The 22458-nt window shown below is 50.2% G+C and overlaps 1 protein-coding gene across 5 annotated transcripts in view; it reads right to left on the bottom strand.

Moving 5' to 3' along the window:
- Nucleotides 1–548: 548 nt before the first annotated feature.
- The window catches only part of UCK2 (uridine-cytidine kinase 2), a 45207-nt gene continuing 23297 nt past the window's right edge, over nucleotides 549–22458 (bottom strand). For 4 of the 5 annotated variants that reach the window (XM_043491076.1, XM_038412247.2, XM_043491075.1 and 1 more), the window contains 6 exons: nucleotides 16905–17064; nucleotides 15785–15881; nucleotides 14820–14962; nucleotides 8075–8172; nucleotides 4302–4350; nucleotides 549–3602 (listed from right to left, as the gene is read on the bottom strand). In XM_043491076.1, coding sequence (XP_043347011.1) covers nucleotides 3463–3602; nucleotides 4302–4350; nucleotides 8075–8172; nucleotides 14820–14962; nucleotides 15785–15881; nucleotides 16905–17064 — 687 coding nt within the window. In that variant the 3' untranslated portion in view covers nucleotides 549–3462. Of the gene's footprint in view, nucleotides 3603–4301; nucleotides 4351–6604; nucleotides 6797–8074; nucleotides 8173–14819; nucleotides 14963–15784; nucleotides 15882–16904; nucleotides 17065–22458 lie in introns of those variants that run through there. The other variant, XR_006273855.1, reaches the window with a different exon arrangement.

Genomic DNA, 22458 nt, shown 5'->3' with positions numbered 1-22458 from the left:
CCTGGCTGTAAAACAAAACAAACAAAGGGCTAATCTACATTGGCAACGCTAAAGTGCTGCCATAGCAGTGCTTTAATATGTCTTGTGTGGTCATGGCGCAGCACTCTTAAAAAAACCCACCTCCACGAGGGGTGTAGCTCCAGCGCTGGGACACTGTCTACACTGGCACTTTACAACGCTGAAACTTGCTGCACTAAGGGGTGTGTTTTTTCACACTGAGTGAGAAAGTTGCAGCGCTATAAATTGCCAGTGTAGACAAGCCCAAAAGCTTTGATTCTGCAGGATCCCTCACAGCTGCTAATTAAATCCACCCTCCAGGCTGGGTGGATGACACCCTGCTCTAGTGCATCAGCCAGCGGTCAATCCACAACCATGATTTTTCAGCATGAGAGTTTGGGCAGAACAGCACCTGCAGATGGGGTTTAGCTCCAGGGACATAGGGGCAGGCTCTCCCCTACAGAGCAGAAAACAGGGAGAGGCAGTGCAGGCCCAAGCCTGGACCACCCAGCTGGCAATCACCTTAACAGAGGAGACAAGAAGCACCAGTATCCAGTTATTTCATCTTTATTTACAGGGAAGGGCAGAACAGTACATCAGTCTTGAAAGCCACCCCACTCAAGCGGAGCCTCCAGCCCCTGGAAACCTCTCCCCCTCTGTAGGGCTCCAGCCACTTGTCACCTAAGGGCTGGCCTCTGGTCCTCCTGGGGCAACCCAGGCATCACTGGGTCTCAGGAGTAGGGAGACTGCCATGCCCTAGGAGTTGGTTGGGGGGTTTCTGGACAGGGTGGAGGGGAGAAGGGCTTCTGCATCCCACCATAGGAGAGGGAGAGGGAATGGTTTTGCCCCTGGCAGTGCTGACTTGGGGCATCTATTCCCTTCTTTGTCCCCTTGGGGGTCTCAGAGAGACCATCACACACTGCTACTTCTCTCATCCCTGTTCAGCTGGAGGGGAGGGAAGAGCCAGCAGAAGGTGAATAAGCAACTCTTTTCTCTAAGAAGCCAGGCTTCTAGGTTATTCCTTATTAGTTAGCCCAAGAACAGGACCATGCAGCAGCCTCGCAGAACTCCAGATGGCCACAGAGGGGCAAGAATAAGCCTTAGCTTTGAAGGCTCACCCCAAAGCACAGGAGCCTGGTACTGAGCACAGCTCATAAAGCAGACAGTGAGCCCCCTGGGAAGCCATCCGGTCCCACACAGGGAGCTGCTTAGGGAAAAGGAGAGCAAAGCACCAGCAGGCTTGAGGGCAGAGGCCACATCACAGAGCTCAGTGGGACATGACAAGGTTAGCACTGGGGGATTCCTCAGTTCTTAAGAGACCTTTTCCAGTGCTGCTCCTTCCCCATGAAGAACCATCCCTCCCCCCCCGGGGGGATCTTGGGGCGTCCTTATCACTGCAGTGATAGCTGCAGCACTGGACAGTGGCACTAAATTTATGAAGTCCCATAGTCTGTACCACATTATGGCACAGTCACTCACAGCCAGCAGGGCCACATGCCCCTCGGAATGAACTGTAATGGCTTTGGTCTCTGCAGAGCTCTGTGAAAAGAGCAAGTGCTTCAGGATACTGTCTCCCAAGGCAATACTGGCAGGCTGGGGCCTGAACACAGGCACATGTGGGTTTAGCACCTTCTAGAGGAGGAGAGAACTCACTCCAGGTCCAATCCAGCTCAGACCCTTAACCAAGCTAATTCTGAAGTAATTTGGGGGTCTAACACCCCAGCCCAGTCAGGATGGCCCCTCTAGACCTGCTCTCTACCATACTCCCAATAGCAGTGACTGCTCAGCCCTTTGCTTCTCTAGTAGGGGCACATGCCCAGGGGGCTCTGAGCGACAGCAAGCCCAATGCTAATTCAAGGATCCTGAAGAAAAAAAAAAAAAAAAAAAAAAAGGAGGTTGCTTTGCCCAGCACCAGTGGGGAGAAGATCCCACCAGCTGGCAAAGAAAGCGGGTAGTAGGGAGAGCATGGAAACAGTCTGATCCTCTGGCCCAAATCCCAGCCAAGGCACTCAGTGGTTTGCCCTGGTAGCTTCAAGTAGAACTTGGGCATGGGGCCGGGCTTCTCTAGGGGCAGTGGTTCCAGTCTCAGGCGGGCTTGCTCTTGGGTGGCCCGAGTGCCAGCAGCACTAGGCTCTTTACAGGCCATGCCCCCCCCATGCCAACGCTGCAATGCCCTGGCATAGCATTACACCCCCCCGTGCCAATGCTGCAGTGCCCTGATCCTGGGAGGGGCTGCTCTGTAGCTTCTAACCCAACTGCGCTTTCTTCTCCCCGCAGACCAGCTGGGGAGCAGCTTCAGAGATGCTGTAAGCAGAGCTTCAGCTCAAATCCCACTCATGGAAGAGCAAGGCCCCTTCAGACAGCAAGCACGTTTCTCGCCTGGCGCTCTTGCTATTTCAGCAGCTGGCCAAGGGGTGGTGCTAGAGCACACTGATATCTATCATATTGCTCCACCCATCGCCCCAGGCCTCCCCTCCTACCAAACTCCAGGCAGCTGGGGAGAGCCCCCAATCACTTGTAGCCAGACAGGGGTGAGGTGCTCCTGCCACCCAGATGTGTGGGAAGAATCTGATGGGCCAGTGGCTGTTAATAGCCAAGCCCAGAATTCCATCCCTTCAAAATCCACCCCCTCCCCACCCCCCAGCCAGTTCTTTGTGGAATGAATCACTCCAGCCCCAAAACCACAGCCAGCAGGAAGTCAGCTGCGGGAGGGGCAGTGCTGAGTGACTCAGGCAGGAGCACTGGGGAGCCTTGGCAAGGCAGGCAGCTAGCAGGGATAGGGGAGGGAAAGCAGAGTAGGAAAGGGCAGCAAAGGTTTCAGCCATTGTTCTCCCCTACTCCACCCCTCCCTGCCAACCAAACCCAGCATCCTCCTGCAGAACAGGTACAGCAGCTGTGTGACAAGCCCCACAGGCCAGCAGTAAAAGCATCACAGTATGCTCCACACTGAGCCTGCCACCCACCCCCCAGCCATGGGGTGGCTGCTTCTGGTTCCGAGGCCGCTTGGTCACCTAGTTTGAAGCCTTTGGTACAGTTTCCCCCTCCCACACTTACCAGTTCCCCACATCAGCAGCACCCATGTGCTTCCCTTCCCCCCCACGCTCCCCTGTCCTAGCTGCCCTCAGCAATATCAAGCCTGGCAAATACGTTATAGCAAGTAGTTTTACATTGTTCTTTTTACACAAAAATAGAGCGATTCTGTATTGATAGCCAGTTCCGTGCCGGAGTGGTTACTGAGCGAAGCCAGCGGTAGGCATCCCCAGCGGCATCTGGGATTATGGGTATCCAGATGCTCCTCTCTCATTTCCAAGATACAAAATTAAAGGCATGTGTCTCCATCTGGTTTCTTAAATATCGGGAGGCTGGGGGAGGGGGAGGAAAGGGGTGACTGGACACAGTACGGACAAATCAGCTGCAGCAGAGCCCAACCACCATCCACCCCCAACCTCACCCCAAGGCCTGGGGTCAATGTGGCCGGCTACTTGACTCAGAAGGCTGCCTCTGGCATGGAGTGGTGTAGCCGTTCAGGCAGCTGTTGATCTGGCGTTTACTGTGTCCTCCATTCAGAATGTCCTGGATGTGCTGCACGATCAGGTTTATGGCCACTGGGTGTGTGGGAAACAGATGGGGTTAGACTGTACAGAGTAAATAGACCCGAGCTACAGAAATGGGGCCACTCCCAGTTCCCTTTGCAATGCAGTGGGGCACATGCCCGGGAGTGCTAGGCTGTCAGCACTGCAGGGAACAATGACGCCAGCCAAGTCACTGAGTGATAGCTTCCCGTGTGCAGGCAGCGCCTCATTCTCTCCCACAGCCAGAGAGGAGCCATCCGTCAGTGGAGTGACACTGATCACAGCGCTGAGGGGCTCTTCCTCTCTAATGGGACTATCCGAGCATATGTACTTTAGACATCCTAAAAGCCCCCTTCGCCTTAACAGGTCTTCCTCCAGAAGGGGTTCATGCTGCAGGATACAGAGGGGGTCCCATGCTACTCTGGAGTTATTGCCTCTTGTACTCCGGTTCACACGTTAAGCTGCAGCCTGCCAGCCCACTCATGCAGTGACAGGGAGCATCTAGGAGTTTCCCATGGGAGAGCACCTCCTTCAACCAAGTCTGCAGACTGTATCTGACCTTGAAAGCCAGATATGGGACTCATCACCTCGCTAGGAGCCACACTGGCTTCCATCTAACCACAGCCCCACAGGAGCCACTCACGTCCACATGCCTAACAGCAGCCATAGCCCCATCAGTCAGTTTTCCCACATGAAGCCTCCTGTCCATTAAGGAGGAGCATCACCGCTCACCTTCATTATCTGCCCCCCTGGGGATGATCACATCAGCATACTTCTTGGTCTGTGAGAAGAGAGCGCAGTGTTAAAGAGGAGACCAGAGCATGTAACTGACCGAGTGCTGAAGTATTTTCATTGCTCCTGTACCTCTGAAGATTTCATACCAGAGTCCAACAGTGCCAACCCCCCCAACCTCAGCCACCCCACCATGGGACGTTTAAAAAAAAACAAAAACAGAAAAACCACACTCTGGCTTCTTTTCATTTGCCCTCTTGTTTGAGCTTTAGGCTATGCTCTGAGCACGTTTTCATGCTTTTCTCCACAACGATGGACGCTACAAAGTTTCATTAGTAAAAATTGTGATCAGGTGAGAATCTCATGACTCCGGAAGCTGGTGCTTCAAGATAAACATCCCACCAAAGGTCAGCAGACTCACAATAAGGGTCACAGGAGTTGACAAGACTGAGTTGCACAGGGAGTTTGTGGGGAGAGGCTGCCAACTAGTTTGTTTGGATGGGATTTCAGTGTTGGTTACACCACCCTTCTGGAAGGTTAACGATGCAGCATCCAACTGTTTGCTGGCTCACATCTTCCTCCCCCAGAAGACCAACGCCAGCTTCATTCCCGCCTTGGTATTTAGCCTGGAGCACAGTGAAGCCACCCACACGGCACTGCTATCGGCCACTGTCAGGATTCCCTCCCTACTCTGAACTCTAGGGTACAGATGCGGGTCCCCACATCCATAAGACCCCCTAAGCTTATCTCTACCAGCTTAGGTTAAAGACTCCCCCAAGGCACAAATTCTTCCTTGTCCTTGGAATGGTATTGCTGCCACCACCAAGTGAGTTAGACAAAGATTTAGGAAAAGGACCACTTGGAGTTCCTGTTTCTCCAAAATATCCCACCCAAGCCCCTTCACCCCCCTTCCTGGGGAGGCTTGAGAGTAAACAAGATAAGCACAGACCAGACCCTTGAGTTTTTAGGGACACTAAAAACCCAATCAGATTCTTAAAAACAGAACTTCATAATAAAGAAAAAAAATAAAAGGAGCATCTCTGTAAAATCAGGATGGAAGGTAATTTTACAGGACAGTAAGATTTAAAACAGAGGATTCCTCTCTCGGCAAAACTTTAAAGTTACAAAAAACAGGAACAAACATTCCTCTTAGCATAGGGAAAATTCACAAGCTAAAACAAAAGATACTCTAACGCATTTGCTTGCTATTACTTACTATTTCTGTAATTTTAGATGCATCATTCAGTAGGAGCTGGATTACTTGCTTGGTCTCTCTCTTTGTCTTGGAGCGACAAGGAGCACAAAACAGAAACCTTCCCCCACAGATTTAAAAGTATCTTCTTCCCTTCTTAGTCTTTTTGGTCAGGTGCTAACCAGGTTATCTGAGCTTCTTAACCCTTTACAAGTAAAGGAGGGACTTTATGCTACCCATAGCTGTATGTTTATGACAGCCACAAAGCCAGAGCACTGGGCCAATCTTTTAATTGTTGTCACTGCTGCAGAATCTGCCCTGCACAGCCAGAGCCCAAGAGCTCCCAGAGGCGGTGGCCAGGCTGTGGGAATAGCCTCTCCCCACAAACTACTACATTATTCATGGCTTTAGATAATGGTAGTTATGGGAGCCCATTACGGCCTAGCTCTGGCTCTTAGGGCTTGTCTACACTGGCACTTTACAGCGCTGCAACTTTCTTGCTCAGGGGTGTGAAAAAACACTCCCTTGAGCACAGCAAGTTTCAGCGCTGGGAGCTATGCCCCTTGTGGAGGTGGTTTTAAAAAGAGCACAGTGAGACCTCTCTCCCAGCGCTCTGCTGCGACTACCCAAGCAACGTTAAAGCGCTGCCACGGCAGCACTTTAGGACTAGTCTACACTGGCAACGCTAAGACACGGTGGAGGAATGTAATACTGTTTATTGGACCAACTTCTGCTAGTGAGGGAGACAAGCTTTTGAGCTACACAGAGTTCTTCTTCAGGTCTGGGGAAGGTACTCTGAGCGTAACAGCTACATACAAGATCGAATAGATAATGTACACTAATTGCTTATGCTAAACAACCTGTTCACTCTTATATTTAGTTGCAACACTCTCCTTACCTTTCCCACACCCAAAGAGCTCTTTGTGGCTCAGAAGTTTGTGTCTCCTCAACAGAAGATGGTCCAATAAAAGACATTACCTCCCCAACCTTGTCTATGATCCTGGGACTGACATGGCAACACGAACACTGCATAGCTATGGATCTGTCAGATTCCAGTCATGGGGATTCCCTCCCAGCCCATCTGACCCGGAGCTAGTTAGGAGATCAGTACCAAAATTGCCAGCGCTTACACCAGGTTGCCTGTCCTGCACTGCATGCAAGTAGAATAACTGCCCCTTGAGCCATGAGCTTGGAGCAGGGGCTGCAGATCAGACAGAGGCAGGATTCACCAGGGCAGGAGGAGAAGAGATATTGCTGCCATCTCTGTTGTGCACTCCTCTCCCTGCAGGACCAGCAGCAGATTCTGGAAGCAGACGAGGGCAGCAGTAGAAATTTTGTTGGGGATCCATGGTCAGGAGAGGAGTGCGCCAAGGTGGCTAGAATAGTTTCTTGCCTCCTTTCTGCAGCCGACTACCTACCCTTCCTGCCAGGCCTCTACACCTTCCCCGATCATATTAAGGAGGGAACTAGACTTGGCTCCCATGACGGGTCTGCTCCACTCCACGTCTTCCAGAAGCCAACGATGACTGTGTGGGACAGCAGATAGCTGGGAAGGAAGGTCCAACCCTGGACTGTCTCAGAGTGTCCTTAATCAGGCCTTGCATCCCAAAGGGATGCACTAATGCAGCTCTCTGCGTGGAGCAAAGCAAGGCCCCATCCCATCCTTTCCCTCCCTGGCTTGAGGAAAAGGAAGTGCAGCGCTGGGAATAGGAATGAAAAAACAGTTAAGGAGGAGGGTGGTCAAATGGTTAAGGCACTTGACTAAGTCAGGAGTTCTGGGTCCCACCTCTGCCCTGATTGACTTGCGACCTTGGGCAAGTCACTACCTCAGTGTCTCGCTTCCCCCACGTGCAAGAAGGGGATAAAAATCCTTCCTGGTCCGTGGTGCTTAGATGTGCTCTGTGGGGCAGGGTCTGTCTCTTACTAGGTGCATGGCCAGTGCCTAGTGCAAGGGGGCCCTGATCTTTGTTCCAGGCCTCTAGGTACTACCACACACAGACTGGCAATGTGGGCTCCTTGTGTTCACCTCCCAGGCTCCCCCACACACTCTCCCTCTGCCTTTCCTGGGAGCCAAAACCATCTCCACTGAAGTCGCTTCACTTCTGATTCCAGGAATCCACAGCTGGCACCCAGCAAGCTCTACATTGGCTTTGTAGCCAGCCAGAAGTGTGAACCCCAGGCCAAGACCTGCAGCACAGAGCTCAGTCTCCTGCCCCTCCTTTTGGGCCAACCAGAAGGCGTGAGCACTAGCTGTCTCCCAGGGGTGGGGAAGGGAACATCAGTGTCTCCCAGCACACCCAGGGCAGCCTGTTAGTCACTGGGGCTATGCACAAGCTTCACCCACAAGTAGGGACTTCCCGTGCTGCTGCATCTGGCTGGAAATTCCAGCCACAGAGAAGTGACCATTGAGAGCGACAGACACCATGTCCTGCCATGCAGCCATCCGTGCCTGCAGTGAGAGGATGCACACTGTCCAGGCTGGTGCTGTCCTGAGCAAAGTGACATTGCTGCATGGCAGGGCGGGCCCCAGCAAGAAGAGAGCTCCCAGCCAGCTTGTGGGGTGGTTGTTTTTCTCACTCACTGGCAAGCAGAATTCCTCAAAGGCTGGTTTGACGAAGGTAATGTACTGAGACAAGATCTGCTCAAGGTCCCGGCCTCGCTCGCTGATGTCCCGTAACACTAGGAGAAAAACAAGGCAATCAGGAACCAATTGCATAGGTCAATGCATCCCTGCCCCCGTTTCCCAGACAGGCCCCTTTCCAAGCATAGGCCTCTTCAGGCCACGCCCCAGGCAGGCAGGCTAGCTGGCTCGCAGTTTAATGCCATTTGGTTGCAAGAGCTCCCGATAGCAGGGGGCTGATATTACAGGCAACATGAAGCAGAGGGCTGTGCATGTTCCCCTCTTCCATGTCTATCAGTGCACTTCAATTCACAACATTCCAGTCCTGCCTCCAGATTTCTCCCAATGCACCAGTCCCAGCCTACGGCCCTGATGCTACTGCATTACTGGGGTCCCCCCACAGCTCTGCTGATGCCCCTCAATCCAGACCTGCAGCCCCCTGGTATTCCAGTCGTAGGCCCCTCACACAGATCTGTGAATACCTCTCAATCAGGACCCTCCTTAGGCATATGCAGCTGCGTAGGGCACCATGAAATTTGGGGCACCAAATTTCATGGTGCCCTAGGCAGCTGCATGCTGCATACGCAACAGCACCAGCCCCACGACCAGCCCTATCCCTTGGCCAGCCCCCCCGCAGGCTGCGCCCACTGCAAGGGGCAGAGCCGTCGGGGCCCCCCCCAGGGACAACTCCCTTCACCCCACCTCTTACCTTTCCCCCTGCTCTGCCCCCATTCCACCTCTTCCCCCAGCGACCCCGTGCTCACCAGCAGGGGCGGGAAGCGGAGCAACCCGGTCCCAGCCCACTCTACTCTGCGCTCCGCTTCCTGCCACCGGTGAGTGCGGGGATGTTGGGGGAAAAAAAAAAAAAAAAAGACAGTCCCCCCGCTCTCACTGGTGGCTGGCTGGGGCCAGGCTGCTCTGCTTCCCGCTGCTGCCAGTGAGTGCGGGGGGGGGAGGGGGAGAACCCCTTCCCCCAAGCCCCCTTTCCTAAGCGACACAGCTGGGGCCAGGGCAAGGGAAATGGAGCAGGCTGCTCCTGGCCCCCTGCTAATCCCCTGGGCCACTCTGGGCCTGTGGAGGCCCCAAAAGTGCCCCCCCACACCGCTCCTGCCTCCCAGATCTTCAGCATACAGGTTACAGCTGCAGGGAGTCCAGCACCCTCAGACTTACCACGGTGTCAGCTGTGATACTCTGAGGAAGTGCGGCACCCTCAGGATAGGTAGGGAAAGTATCCAACCCTCCAGGGGAGGCTCCAATTCTGTTTCCATTCCTCCCCCCAGGGACTGGGCTTTACCTGCTGCTATGGCTAGTCTTATTTCTAGTGGTCTATATGCTTTGCTGACCCAGGATTTGCACCCATCCAGAAAGCCAGATATACACATTGAGAGCAAGGAGGGCTGGCAAAGATCAGATCAGGCCTGATGCATTTCCCATCAGAGTCCCTGGAGAGACTCCTGTTGACTGACGGGAGATGATCAGTCCCATTGCAAAGGGTAGTATCTGGAGCAGCTGGCCAGTTCTGCAATCTGGCAGCAGAACCACTCTTAGCAGAGAGAGCCTGATGCAATCTACAAAAACTAAAGTCCCAAGTTTACTGCTCCAGCCTGTGCTAATCCAGGATTCTGGGCTCTGGTTCCCACAGTAACATTCAATTACAGTAATGCCTCATGAGTGGGCTACGACTCAGTAGCCAGATCCCATTACATCATCCTGCCTAGTTTCTGCAGTTCAGAGGTTACAACCAGAAAGGACCATTAGTCACCGGCTCTGGCTTTCTGTGAAACACAGGTCATTGGCTTTCCCCCCATATCCCATTACTGGTTGAGATAGGTACATTCTTGGTCATTAGTTAGGGAAGGAGAGAAAACAAGGCTGTGACAAGCGCTTTCCACAATGCCTATGAAAGGGAACACAAACCCTCTCGGTGGTCAATCCTCTCAAAAAAAGAAGGAGTCTGGTCCCTTGAACAGGGAGGGAGCTGCTCTCTGATGTGCCTGCTAGTCTCCAGCCAAACATATTGCCAGGCTTTAGAAGCTGGGGGGGGGTGGGGGGAGAGAGAGAATGAACACAAGAGTTTCCAGTCACTGACCTTCACCTGTGGCAAGGGCTGCGAGAGGGTAATTGAGCACTGATTTGAGGATCGCTGTCTTCAGGGGCTGTCTCTTCATCCCTTAGGATTTCTTGCTTCCAGGGCTCTATTAGCAAAGACCTATAAGCCCCACTGACACACCCACCTCAGCGATCAATAGAGAGGTCTTTCCAAATCAGTTGGCTCAGTTTCTTCATTGAGGTGGTGGTGGTGGTAGGAGGGGGGTTCATTCCTGAGTTGCTATCATTGGGGTGAGGGCCATTTCTCAGTTCCTAGCACCAGGAAGAACTATAGCCGGATCTTAAAAAAGGATTGGATAATTTTAAGACCAATGACATTAGAAATCACGTGCCAAGATAAAGGTAACTAAATCTCATGCTTCAGGGCATGAGCCAATTGCCACAGTGGTCAGGCAGGTTTACAATGAGCCTATATAAAAGCACTGTATTGTCAGCCAAGTGTAGGTGATTTTCACCTTCCCTTGAGACATGAGACACAGGCCATCTGCAGAGGTGGAAGATGCAACTGGACAGATGGCAAATCCTAGATCCCCAATATCATGACCACTGAGTAAGGGAGACTCCTTTTGTAAAGGTCCATATGCAGTGTTTACAACCTGCTAGTTCTCCCTCCCATCCCCGCAGTGACTGTATTGTGGCTTCCTGAATGAGTCACGTGGAAGCAGCGGGCTGAGCACAGAAGAGAGACAGATGGGTGTAAAAAAACCAAAAATCTAGCATTTATCAGCAATGACAACATCTCCCCTACTGACGAGACAGTAACATTGGCTTGACGGTGGCAGGCACCCTGGAGAATCTTGGCTCTTGCTTTCTCGGCCAGCACTGAAATCCTATCTCAGACACAGGATGAACACATCTCTGGAATTCTACAGAGACACCCACTTGTGCTGGGTGGGCCTTCCCTAGAGTCCCTTCATGGAGTTCTACTCTGGTGTCCTGTTTTATCTATACTCAGACACCTTGGCTGAGATTTCCAGGGCTGCATAGATAGGGCCCTGTGCAAAACACATGTTTAGAAAACTCATGACATCTTTAGAAAAAGCATGAATGACAGTGTTCAATTTCATAGAGTTTGCACAGAATGAATTTTACAAACAAAATATAGTCTTAAGACAAAACTATTTAAAATATCATTGTTTGGGGGCATTTTCACGCCCTCTGGGAACTATAATTTATACAAGCTTCTAAGAACAGGGGATTTAAAGACATCTCCTGATAAAGATCTCTCTAAATTCCTTAGGTGGATTTAAAAACAAAAACAAAAACAAAAAAAAAAAACCACACACCACACACACACACTTCGACCAGCATTTGCCAGTAGATGAGATTCCATAATCTCTCACAGACCCTGTCGTGCCAAAGTCCTCCCTACACCGCGCAAAGAGGTATCCTAGCAAACATTTGGTTTTAAGGCCTTAAATTTGCAACACAGCACCGCGGCAGCTGGCTCAGGCCGTCAGCTCTTACAAAATGCAACATGTGGCATCAAGTCTTCAGCCCAGGTCCAGTCCGACTGACTGACTGACACACACTCTCTTGCCTTTTCTCCAGGGTGGCCAGGAAGCAATGAGTGTGACAGCAGTACCAGTTTGTCTGCATTTCCCCAATGCCATCCTGCAACACAGCAACTTGTGTTTTGTAGTTAATGCTAAACCAGGCCTCTTCACCATCCTGCAGCACCAGCCACGGACCAGTGCTACCTGTGGTCCCTTTTTTGCTCTTTAATGCCCAGCCTCCGCTGAGTGCACATGTGGTAGCCAGTCTTCTGCTTCCTATATGCAGTGCTTGCTCCAATCAAGACCTTCAAGAAGACTATGAGCTATGCAAGAGCCCTGCTCAGCTTCTGGAGCAGTTCAAGCAGAGCTCACCTCCACAACCTACGGCCAGCAGCCCCACATCAAGCATTGCCAAGGTAGAGGGTTGGGAATGATATCAAGGGACTGGAGTCCTAGTACAATAAGGCTCAGGTTGTGAATTGTGCATATTGGGCTCTTCAAGTCATTGGTCTGGATCAGTTTGAAGGAAATCCCTTTCTGAAGAGGGAACTATCCCAACTCCTCTTTGATAAGGTCCCTCACCAAAGACTCTTAAGCAAAGTAAGCAGTCATGGGATGAGAGGGGAAGTCCTCTCATGGAGCAGTAACTGGTTACAAGATAGGAATCAATAGTCAGTTTTCAGACTAGAAAGAGGTAAGTAAGAGTCCTCCAGGGATCTCTACTGGGACCAGTGCTGTTCAACATATTCAAAAGTGATGTGGAAAAAAGGGGTAAACAGTGAGGTGGTAAAATTTACAGACAATACAAAATTACTTAAGATAGTTAAGCCCAAAGCATACTGCGAAGAGTTACAAAGGGAACTCACAAAACTGGGAGACAAAACGGCAGATGAAATTCAATGTTGATAAAAGCAAATGCACATTGTATGTATAGTTGGGATTATGTTTTCCAATATATTGGAATCTAAATTAGCTGTTACCACCCAACAAAGATCTGAGTCATTGAGGATAGTTCTCTGAAAACATCCACTCAACATTCAGCCGCAGTCAAAAAAGATAACCGAATATTAGGAACCATGAGCAAAGGGACAGTAATAAGACTGTAAATATCATGACAACACTATATTAATCTCTGGTACGCCCACACTTTGAATACTACATGCAATTCTGGTTGCCCATCTCAAAAAAAGATGTATTGAATTGGAAAAGGTATAGAGAAGGCAACAAAAACGATTAGGGGTACGGAAAAGCTTCCATACGAGGAGAGATTAAAAAGACTGGGACTGTTCAGCTTGGAAGAGGGACACCTCAGGGGGCGATAGGGTAGCAGTCTATACAGTCATGACTGGTGTGGAGATGTGAATTAGGAAGTGTTATTTACTTCTTCACATAACACAAGAACCAGGGGTCACTCGATGATGGAAATAGGCAGCAGGTTTGAGACAATCATAAGAAAGTATGTCTTCAAACAATGTACGGTCAACCTGTAGAACTCATTGCCATGGGATGTGGTGAAGGCCAAAAAGTATAATTGGGTTCAAAAAAGAACTAGAGAAGTTCCTGGAGGATATGATCCATCAATGGTTATTAGCCAAGATGATCAGGGATGCAATGCGATGCTCTGGGTGTCCTTAGCCTCCGACTGCCAGACGGCTTGGATTGGGTGACAGAGGATGGATCACTCAAATATTGCCCTGTCCTGTCCATTCCCTCTGAAACAGGTTGCCGGAAGACAGGATACTGGGCTAGATGAACCATTGGTCTGACAGAGTATAGCTTAGTATAGTAGAGCTGTTCTTAATGTAATCCATCCAGAGTCAGCCCAGACTGTCGATACTAAGCCAGGACACTTAGAGCAAAGAGGGCTGACTGCAGTGGGAGCAGCCCACCACACACAGTAATGCAACCCCATGTGATGTTGTGCTGTAGGTGCCTGGAGCCAGGTTCTGGTATTGCCGAGGCTCTCGGTGATACTGCACAGGTCAGAAGGGGAGGGGGGGGGGGGAGTTTCCTCAAATCCAGAGACTGGCAATATGGTAACCAGAGCACCCAACTGACCTGCCTGCTTCATCCCAACTGGAAAACACATGACCTCTCCCAACCCCAGGCCTTCCACTGCCCCATCAGAGTCCAGCCTCCACAGCAGGCCAGCTCTTGCCATTAGCATTACTATCAGAGTGGCAGTGGTTGTCGGGACAGAAGTGGCAACAGGACTCCAGGGAGATTCATTAGTGTTACATACGTCTATTACTCCCCAAGTTCTACTGGTACCTAAGAAAGATAATCCAGTGTCATAAGCCCTTGGCTTCCCAAATTCTACATGTCCCCATTCCCAACCCTGAACTGCCATGCAATGCCTGCCACACTGCTCGGCAGGCCCTTCAGCTCCCAGAAAATATCCCACCCAAGCAAAGCAATTTTGGAAGTGACCCCCAAACCCTCTGCTCCCAACCAGCACTAGGCACGTGAGGAGTTCCAGGATGCAGTAGCATTAGCCATCATATTGTCAGGAGAGACTGTTAGTGTAGGCCCTTAGAGACAGCCCCTTATCCACCCAGAGCTCGAGAAGTATCTGCAGAGACACTCCCTTCCTATAGTCACTCCCTGAGCTTACACAGCCCATCCCCACCTGCCATGCCCTCTCCTACACAACAGGCATGGACTTGGAACTAGTCTTTAAACCAGTTTTCTGTACTGCTGCTTTTGGCACCCCATGACTGGCAGACAATTGGCACTCCAGCTATCTGCACTGAATGGAGCTGCCACAACAGAACTGAACATCTAGTCTGGAATCCTGTCACTCATGTTCACCAACGCCAGTTGCTTCGGGAAGCACAAAACCCACACAATCTAATACCACTTGGGATACAGGGCAAGAGTTTCCTGATGCAACCTGGGGGTTGATCTAATACCCTGGATCATGAAGGCCAAGTGCCCTTGCCATTTCTGTCTAGCTAGGAGTCACAGAAGATATCCTTCCATCAATCCAACAGTCCAATCCTGCTTCAGAATCTTTGCCTTCAGCGTCTCACAGAAGCAAGCTCCCAAGTCAGTTATGCACCAAGTAGCATCTTTCTACCTGGCTAGCGATGCACCCTCACCTCTGCGGGACAGCCGGGTGTCTGCATCAGTGTCCACAAATAGCTTCATCCGGAAGAGGTCCCGGACCTCCTGGGTGTAGAAGGCCAGGATGCCCTCAAAGAGGACCACGTCAGCTGGGTACACAGTCACTGTCTCCTCCTTCCTGCCACGCATGAGAAAGGCATGTCAGAACAAGATGCAGAGCAAGAGGAAGCACTTCCCCAATGGGAGGAGTGTTGGGGAAGCTGGTTTCTTGGCTCTATGCCTCACTGACACCAACTCTGGGAGAGATGTCACCTCTCTGTGACTCAGCTTTCCCCACTCCGCCCCATCCCAGTACGGCAAAGCTTAACCAGGGAATCCAAAGGCTATGGACATTCCTCCCTAAAACATGGTGAAAGGAGGGAGCAGGCTAGACCTTGCCCCTCACTGCCACCACCATGTGCATGCTCATTTCCTCCAGGCAGCTGCAAGAGTCAAACTAATCAATCACGCTCAGGGACCCACCCATAGGAACAGACTTCCAGTTTCTCCAGTGGAGGACGCAAGTGTCCTGCATATGACAGCCCCATTCATCATGCAACCCTGCTGCATTCCCTGAGCACTTTATGAAGCAGAGGTCCTGTGGGAAATAGCATGTGATTGTAGCATAACACACACAGAATTTAGGTTGAGTGGATAAATAAAAAATTTAAAAAAATACCACAATGCAGTTTGAGTGCTTAACTTTGTAACCCTTGTAACTTAAGGTATTTTTGGTGGGGACTATTCAGCTCAAGCATTTGGGCAATATACAGTGCATACAGGAGCTGGCAAAATAAAGGTAACTTCTCCAGAAATACCCCATATTGGTAGTTTGTGCTCAAGAGATCATCACCTGGAGTGTCAGGGAGGGAAGGTACTGTAAATGAGGATGGGCAGAGCTACATCCCACACTCCCGAATCAGAACAGCAGGTGCAGAGCAAGGCAGGAGTAGTGTCTTACCTAGAATGGGAAACAAAGTCATAGACAGGAATCTGGATTGTCTTCCCTTCCATGATCTCTTTGAGTGTTTTGACGATGAGCTCATTGTCAAAGGCATCTGAGGAGAGACAAGCTGTTATGAAGGCTGCCTGCCAACCTCTGCCCCCATACATTGTGGTATTTCAACCTATACAGAGTCCCTGCTGAGCTACATATGGAGGAGTGGAGGCAGGTGCATGCTGCCTCAAGGCCTGAGTGCTATTGGGTCAGATCCAGGCTGGTGGAAAGAGGCAGAACTCCACTGAATTCAGTGGGACTTTGCTGCTTTACACCAGCTGAGGATCCAGCCCTGGAAGATCAATACAATCTTTGTACTGATTTTGTTTAAAGCCAAGACTAAAAAGAGTGAATCTCCTCCTGAACCCCAGCCCCTCAGAGACTAGAGCAGCCTTTTATCTCTGAACAGCTCCCTCCCACAGCTTCACAGAAAGGGCTCTGTTAGCAAGGCAGCCCGCTGCCCAAGGCAGCTGAGTTTTGGGTGAGGCGGTTCTGGAATTTCCCATCCGCCCATTAAGCAGTTGAAAAAGTCTCTGTTGTAGTAACAGGAATTGGGCTTCCTTTGTATTTAGTCCTAGTTTGTTTTCTGGATAGATCCTGCTCAGTAGTAAGGCTTAAAATCCCAGCGTTTAAGGAGGAGATGTTTTAAACACTACTCTCCTTGGGCAGCGTATTCCCTCTGACTGGGCAGTGCGCTGAGCATGTCAACCCACAGGTGGCTGCTTTTCAGTGGTGCAGTTTGCATATAGTCTGCAGAGCACTTTAGGATCTTCAGGATGAAATCGGATGCAGAAGTAGAAATAATGTTATAGGATGGTGCAACCATCCTCTTGGGACAAGGACAAGACCCAGGCTCATAGCACTAGGAACCTAATCAGGATATGACAGCTGGTCCCAAGCAAGCCAATGCACTGCATCACTACCCGTCCACCCCACTTTAATGCAGTGGGGCAAGAAGCTGGGTCCCCGGCATTACCAAGAAGTTCTGTGCCACTGGAATTAAAGGAACGACTCAGATCAGGAGAGGTGTAACTGAAGCCCTACACAGCCCAACACCTCCTCCCAAAGATCAGGCTCCATTCACCTGGGTGGTCAAAGTTGAACTGGCCCTTGAGTGCCTTGGACTTCTGCTCAGAGGTAAGGACCCGATAGAAGCTGTCTTGGCTCAGTATCACCACCTGCTTCTGGCGATAATCCACCTCGTTCTGGCCCAGTAGCTGGACGATTCTGGCACAGACTGAGGACTTCAGGCGACGTAGCAAGGGGGAAAATGAAAGAAGAGATTCTGATGCAAATGGAGACTACTCTGAGCAGGAGACCTGCAGACTGAGGAGAAGCCTGCCTTGGTTGGTGGGGAGCAGGAGGCTGCAGGCGGGAGACATTCCCATTCTCATTTGATGCTTTGCTCCTTAGCCAAGGAGCAGAGAGCTCATCTGTCCTCTTGAGACATCCCAAAGCCATCTGAGTGCTGCCCCTGGATCCTTTTCTAAGGGTATTGTTTTGTGGCCTATTGCTCATTTATTTAGCTAATAGGTGTGAAGCCACCGACCCTCTCTCACTTCCCCATGTGCCTTCTAACTGCTGAGAGGGAGAAGGCGGGCGCTGTCTCTCTCTCTCTGACCTGTTCTCCCAACCAGTTCAAAACCTCCTAGCTATCATAAGTCTCCACTATCCTACTCTTCCTCCAGCCTATCTTGTCCCCCATTCTGGAAGTAGCTCCAGGGGCTGCTCTGAGCTGTCCACAGGCAGTAGCATGAAGCCAACGTGATCCAGGTCACTTGCATAGATGCCCATGGGGTTCCCATTAGCAGCAGTGACAGCAAATGTGACTCAGGGTCCACCCTCACTAAAGAGCAGCTGAGGAGGCCTACAAGGAGCAGTAGAGGCTCAGGAGCTGCACTCAAACTGGCTCCAGGAGTGGTGTTTGTGGGACAGAAGCCAACAAGCTCTATTCTCCCCTTGCTCACACAGGGAAGTCTGCTGAACTCTTATGCCAGCGAGGGGAGAAATCAGGCTCTGACTGGGGAAGTTGGAGGGGAGAAAAGCTGTACAGAAGTTTGTTTTAACACCCTAAATAAAGCCCAGTGGAAAGTAGCTCATTCTGCACTAGCCAGATAACACAAGGGCCTTTCTCTGAGAGTTCTGCAGCAGCAAGCAGGGCTTGGAGGAGCTGCAGAAAGCACACCCTGGTGCCTCTTGGCACAGAGGCTAAGGGAACTGTTGAATGAGCAGCTTGGTCTGTGGCTCTGGCTGACATCTCACACACTTTCACACTAACAGAGGGAGCAGACCAGAATGAAGAGCCATGCAGCTGGGGACGGGTTTCAGGGAGGAGCTGCTGGGGATCCCAATCTGTTCTATAGGGAAGTTGTCTGAAATCACCCTTTTGGGTGCCCAGGCTCAGGTTGTTTGGATGGCAGATTAAGCTAATCTGAGGAGGGTCCCAACAGCTGGGGGAGTAGACACATGGCTGGTGGAAATCTTCCCCAGCTCCATCCCTACCGCTGCTTCCCAACTGACTCAACAGGGAGGCAAGTGGCACGGGAGCATCGGAACAGAGAGAAGTAAGGAGGTGGCAGAATATGGGTGTAGAGAGGAGGAGCTTTACTCCAGTTTTAAATCTTCAAACCAGTTTGAACTACCAGGACAGAGAGGAGAGCTGCATTGGACCCCATCATACGTGCACTGAAGTCTCTGGGAGCTGCAGCAGCAAAGCATCTCTGGGGAAAAAAGGCAGCCCCTAACTTTACTTTACGTTTCACAGTAGCAGCCGTGTTAGTCTGTATCCGCAAAAAGAAAAGGGAATTCTTGTGGCACCTTAGAGACTAACAAATTTATTGGAGCATAAGCTTTCGTGAGCTACAGTTCACTTCATCAGATGCATTCGGTGGAAAATACAGTGGGGAGATTTATATACATAGAGAACATGGAACAATGGGTGTTACCATACACACTGTAACAAGAGAGCGAGCAGGAGAGTGGTGGGGGGGGACGACACACCTTTTGTAATGATAATCAAGGTGAGCCATTTCTAGCAGTTGACAAGATTGTCCGAGGAACAGTGCGGGGGGGGGGGGGGAAATAAACATGGGGAAATAGTTTTACTTTGTGTAATGACCATCCACTCCCAGTCTCTATTCAAGCCTAAGTTAATTGTATCCAGTTTGCAAATTAATTCCAATTCAGCAGTCTCTCGTTGGAGTCTGTTTTTGAAGTTTTTTTGTTGAAGAATTGCCACTTTTAGGTCTGTAATCGAGTGACCAAAGAGATTGAAGAGTTCTCTGACTGGTTTTTGAATGTTACAATTCTTGACGTCTGATTTGTGTCCATTTATTCTTTTTCGTAGATACTGTCCATTTTGACCAACGTACATGGCAGAGGGGCATTGCTGGCACATGATGGAATATATCACATTGGTAGATGTGCAAGTGAACGAGCCTCTGATAGTGTGGCTGATGTGATTAGGCCCTATGACGGTGTTCCCTGAATAGATACGTGGTCACAGTTGGCAACGGGCTTTGTTACAAGGATAGGTTCCTGGGTTAGTGGTTCTGTTGTGTGATGTGTGGTTGCTGGTGAGTATTTGCTTCAGGTTGGGGGACTGTCTGTAAGCAAGGACTGGCCTGTCTCCCAAGATCTGTGAGAGTGATGGGTCGTCCTTCAGGATAGGTTGTCGATCCTTGATGATGCGTTGGAGAGGTTTTAGTTGGGGGCTAAAGGTGATGGCTAGTGGCGTTCCGTTATTTTCTTTGTTGGGCCTGTCCTGTAGTAGGCGACTTCTGGGTACTCTTCTGGCTCTGTCAATCTGTTTCTTCACTTCAGCAGGTGGGGTATTGTAGTTGGTAAGAATGCTTGATAGAGATCTTGTAGGTGTTTGTCTCTGTCTGAGGGGTTGGAGCAAATGCGGTTGCATCGTAGAGCTTGGCTGTAGATGATGGATCGTGTGGTGTGGTCTGGATGAAAGCTGGAGGCATGTAGGAAGGAATAGCGGTCAGAAGGTTTCCGGTATAGGGTGGTGTTTATGTGATTTCAACACAAAGCCTGTTGCCAACTGTGTCCACATGTCTATTCAGGGGACACCATCATAGGGCCTAATCACATCAGCCACACTGTCAGAGGCTTGTTCACCTGCACATCTACCAATGTGATATATGCCATCATGTGCCAGCAATGCCCCTTTGCCATGTACGTTGGTCAAAATGGACAGTATCTACGAAAAAGAATAAATGGACACAAAGCAGACGTCAAGAATTATAACATTCAAAAACCAGTTGGAGAACACTTCAATCTCTCTGGTCACTCGATTACAGACCTAAAAGTTGCAATTCTTCAACAAAAAAAAACTTCAAAAACAGACTCCAACGAGAGACTGCTGAATGGGAACGAATTTGCAAACTAGACACAATTAACTTAGGCTTGAATAGAGAATGGGAGTGGATGGGTCATTACGCAAAGTAAAACTATTTCCCCATGTTTATTCCCCCTCCCCCCCACACTGTTTCTCAGACATTCTTGTCAACTGCTAGAAATGGCCCACCTTGATCATCACTACAAAAGGTCCCCCCACCCCCGCTCTCCTGCTGGTAATAGCTCACCTTAAGTGATCACTCTGTTGTTACAATGTGTATGGTAACACCCATTGTTTCATGTTCTCTATGTATATAGATCTCCCCACTGTATTTTCCACTGAATGCATCTGATGAAGTGAGCTGTAGCTCACAAAAGCTTATGCTCCAATAAATTTGTTAGTCTAAGGTGCCACAAGTACTCCTTAACTTTAAATTGTGGCCTCAGTCCCATACAGCAGCACTTAGCTGTGTCACTAGCAGGTTGCCTCACTGGAGCCCTAATCATTTTGAACTTAGATTAGTTACAGGAAGCGGGCAGATGCCTGGCAAACTTCACCTATTTAGGTAGCCATGTAACCACACTAGTGCTTGCCTAAGGCAATTAGTTGGCAAGGCATTCTGGGTACCTATTCCACAATGTACCAAAACACACTGCATTGGCTTGTGGGCTTCAGAAACTTAGGAACAAACAGGAGCTATTGCTCCACTCGTCCCACCAGTGACTCAGCTAGCCTCCTAATTTGCCAGCCGATATTCCCTTCTCTGCTCCCCAGATGGACCTCCCTCCCATCCATGTCCCCACATTTCTATTCCCACCCTTAAGTCACAAATAATGCCTCAGCTTCCAGCTATGCACTCTGAGCCAGAAATTCCACTCTGGAGTGCCAGCTGGAGATGCCAGTTGGATTGCCAGCTCCAAGTGCATTACAGCAGCAAAGAGGGGCATTAGTGGAGCTTCTCAGCATTAACATCCACACCTAAAAATGCCCTGTGGCCAGGCTGCAGCCTACATCCCCCCCCCTCCAAATCTTAAATCAGATGTTCCACAGTTGGATTGTTTGTCTCAGGGGGTGGAGTTGGAGCCAGGGGCATTATCAGAGACCAATGGGAGGAAAGTTTGTGGGGGTGGGTAGGGGGGGACCTTCAGCTGGAGAACAGATGAGCAGATTTGACAGCCCCATGTCCCTTCCCCCTCCAAGCCCAGATGGACCCCTTCTGCTATGAGCAGTGCACTATGGGCCAGTGCTTGGAGGACTCCCTAACCACAGGAGCTGTATAGAGTGAATGGATAAACAGCTTATAAGTGGTTCAGTTCCAGAGAGGTGGGCTGTTTGAACTTTTCTGTGGGCAGCTCAGCCCTCACCTCATCAGAGTCCAGGGGCTGGCAGAGCTACCCTTTTCACCAGCCTCTGGCCTGCAGAGCTCTAATTCACTAGTCCAGCCCCCCCGTGGCAGAGGTTGCAAGAAGCCAAGATAGGAGTCACCACATAAGCGTCTGAAGCTCAGCCTCCCCGTATATAGATAGAGCTAATTTCTGGAGTTCCTCAGAGCTCAGCTAGAACAGCAGCATTTGGGAAACTTTGGGTTTTGTGTTTTTATTATGAAGAGTGAAGAAATTCAGGCTCAGAAAAAACATAAAAACAAAACAGAGCATCCAGTAAGAGAGGAGCTAATTTAATTGGAGGTAGGTGTTGAGAGAGCACACGGGCAGCTATGCAACACACTCCTACCTCACTTAATGATTCTGTTGGCCAATTGTGCTTTATAGGTGGCATCCCTTCCTGACCTCTGCAATAGGCAGCTGACACCCAGAAGCAGGATATTTAATTCCTGTAGATCTTATCAATGGATATTCATTTAGATTATATATAATCTCTCTCTCTCTCACACACACACAGTGGGACAGAGTGTTTTCTGACTCCAACCATCATGAGTTGCTTGCCATCACCTCTCCCTTGTTTTCCATTCCTTGCCTCCTTCCCCAGCACCATTTCAACACCGCACTCTGGCTTATCAAGCTGCATCCCACTGCTTTCATAAACACTTGACACACAGATCCCCACCTCTCCACCTCCTCTTCCTGTTCTATCTCTCCTAGCTAGATTGCTGCCCATCAATATTGACATTCCAACTCTGAGAATCACTGTCGGGAGTCAGCAATGTGCTATGGGCAGAGCCATCAGCCAGCAACCCCTTAGGGTTCTTCTTGCAAATTTCCCATGGCCTTTTCATTTGTGAATTAGCCCTCTCGGTCTTACACAGGGGCAGAGCCTGAGCTGGTGTCAGTCA

This window comes from Dermochelys coriacea, chromosome 8, assembly GCF_009764565.3.
Source record: "Dermochelys coriacea isolate rDerCor1 chromosome 8, rDerCor1.pri.v4, whole genome shotgun sequence".
NCBI lineage: Eukaryota > Metazoa > Chordata > Testudines > Dermochelyidae > Dermochelys > Dermochelys coriacea.
This window is presented reverse-complemented; position numbering and strand designations above follow the sequence as displayed.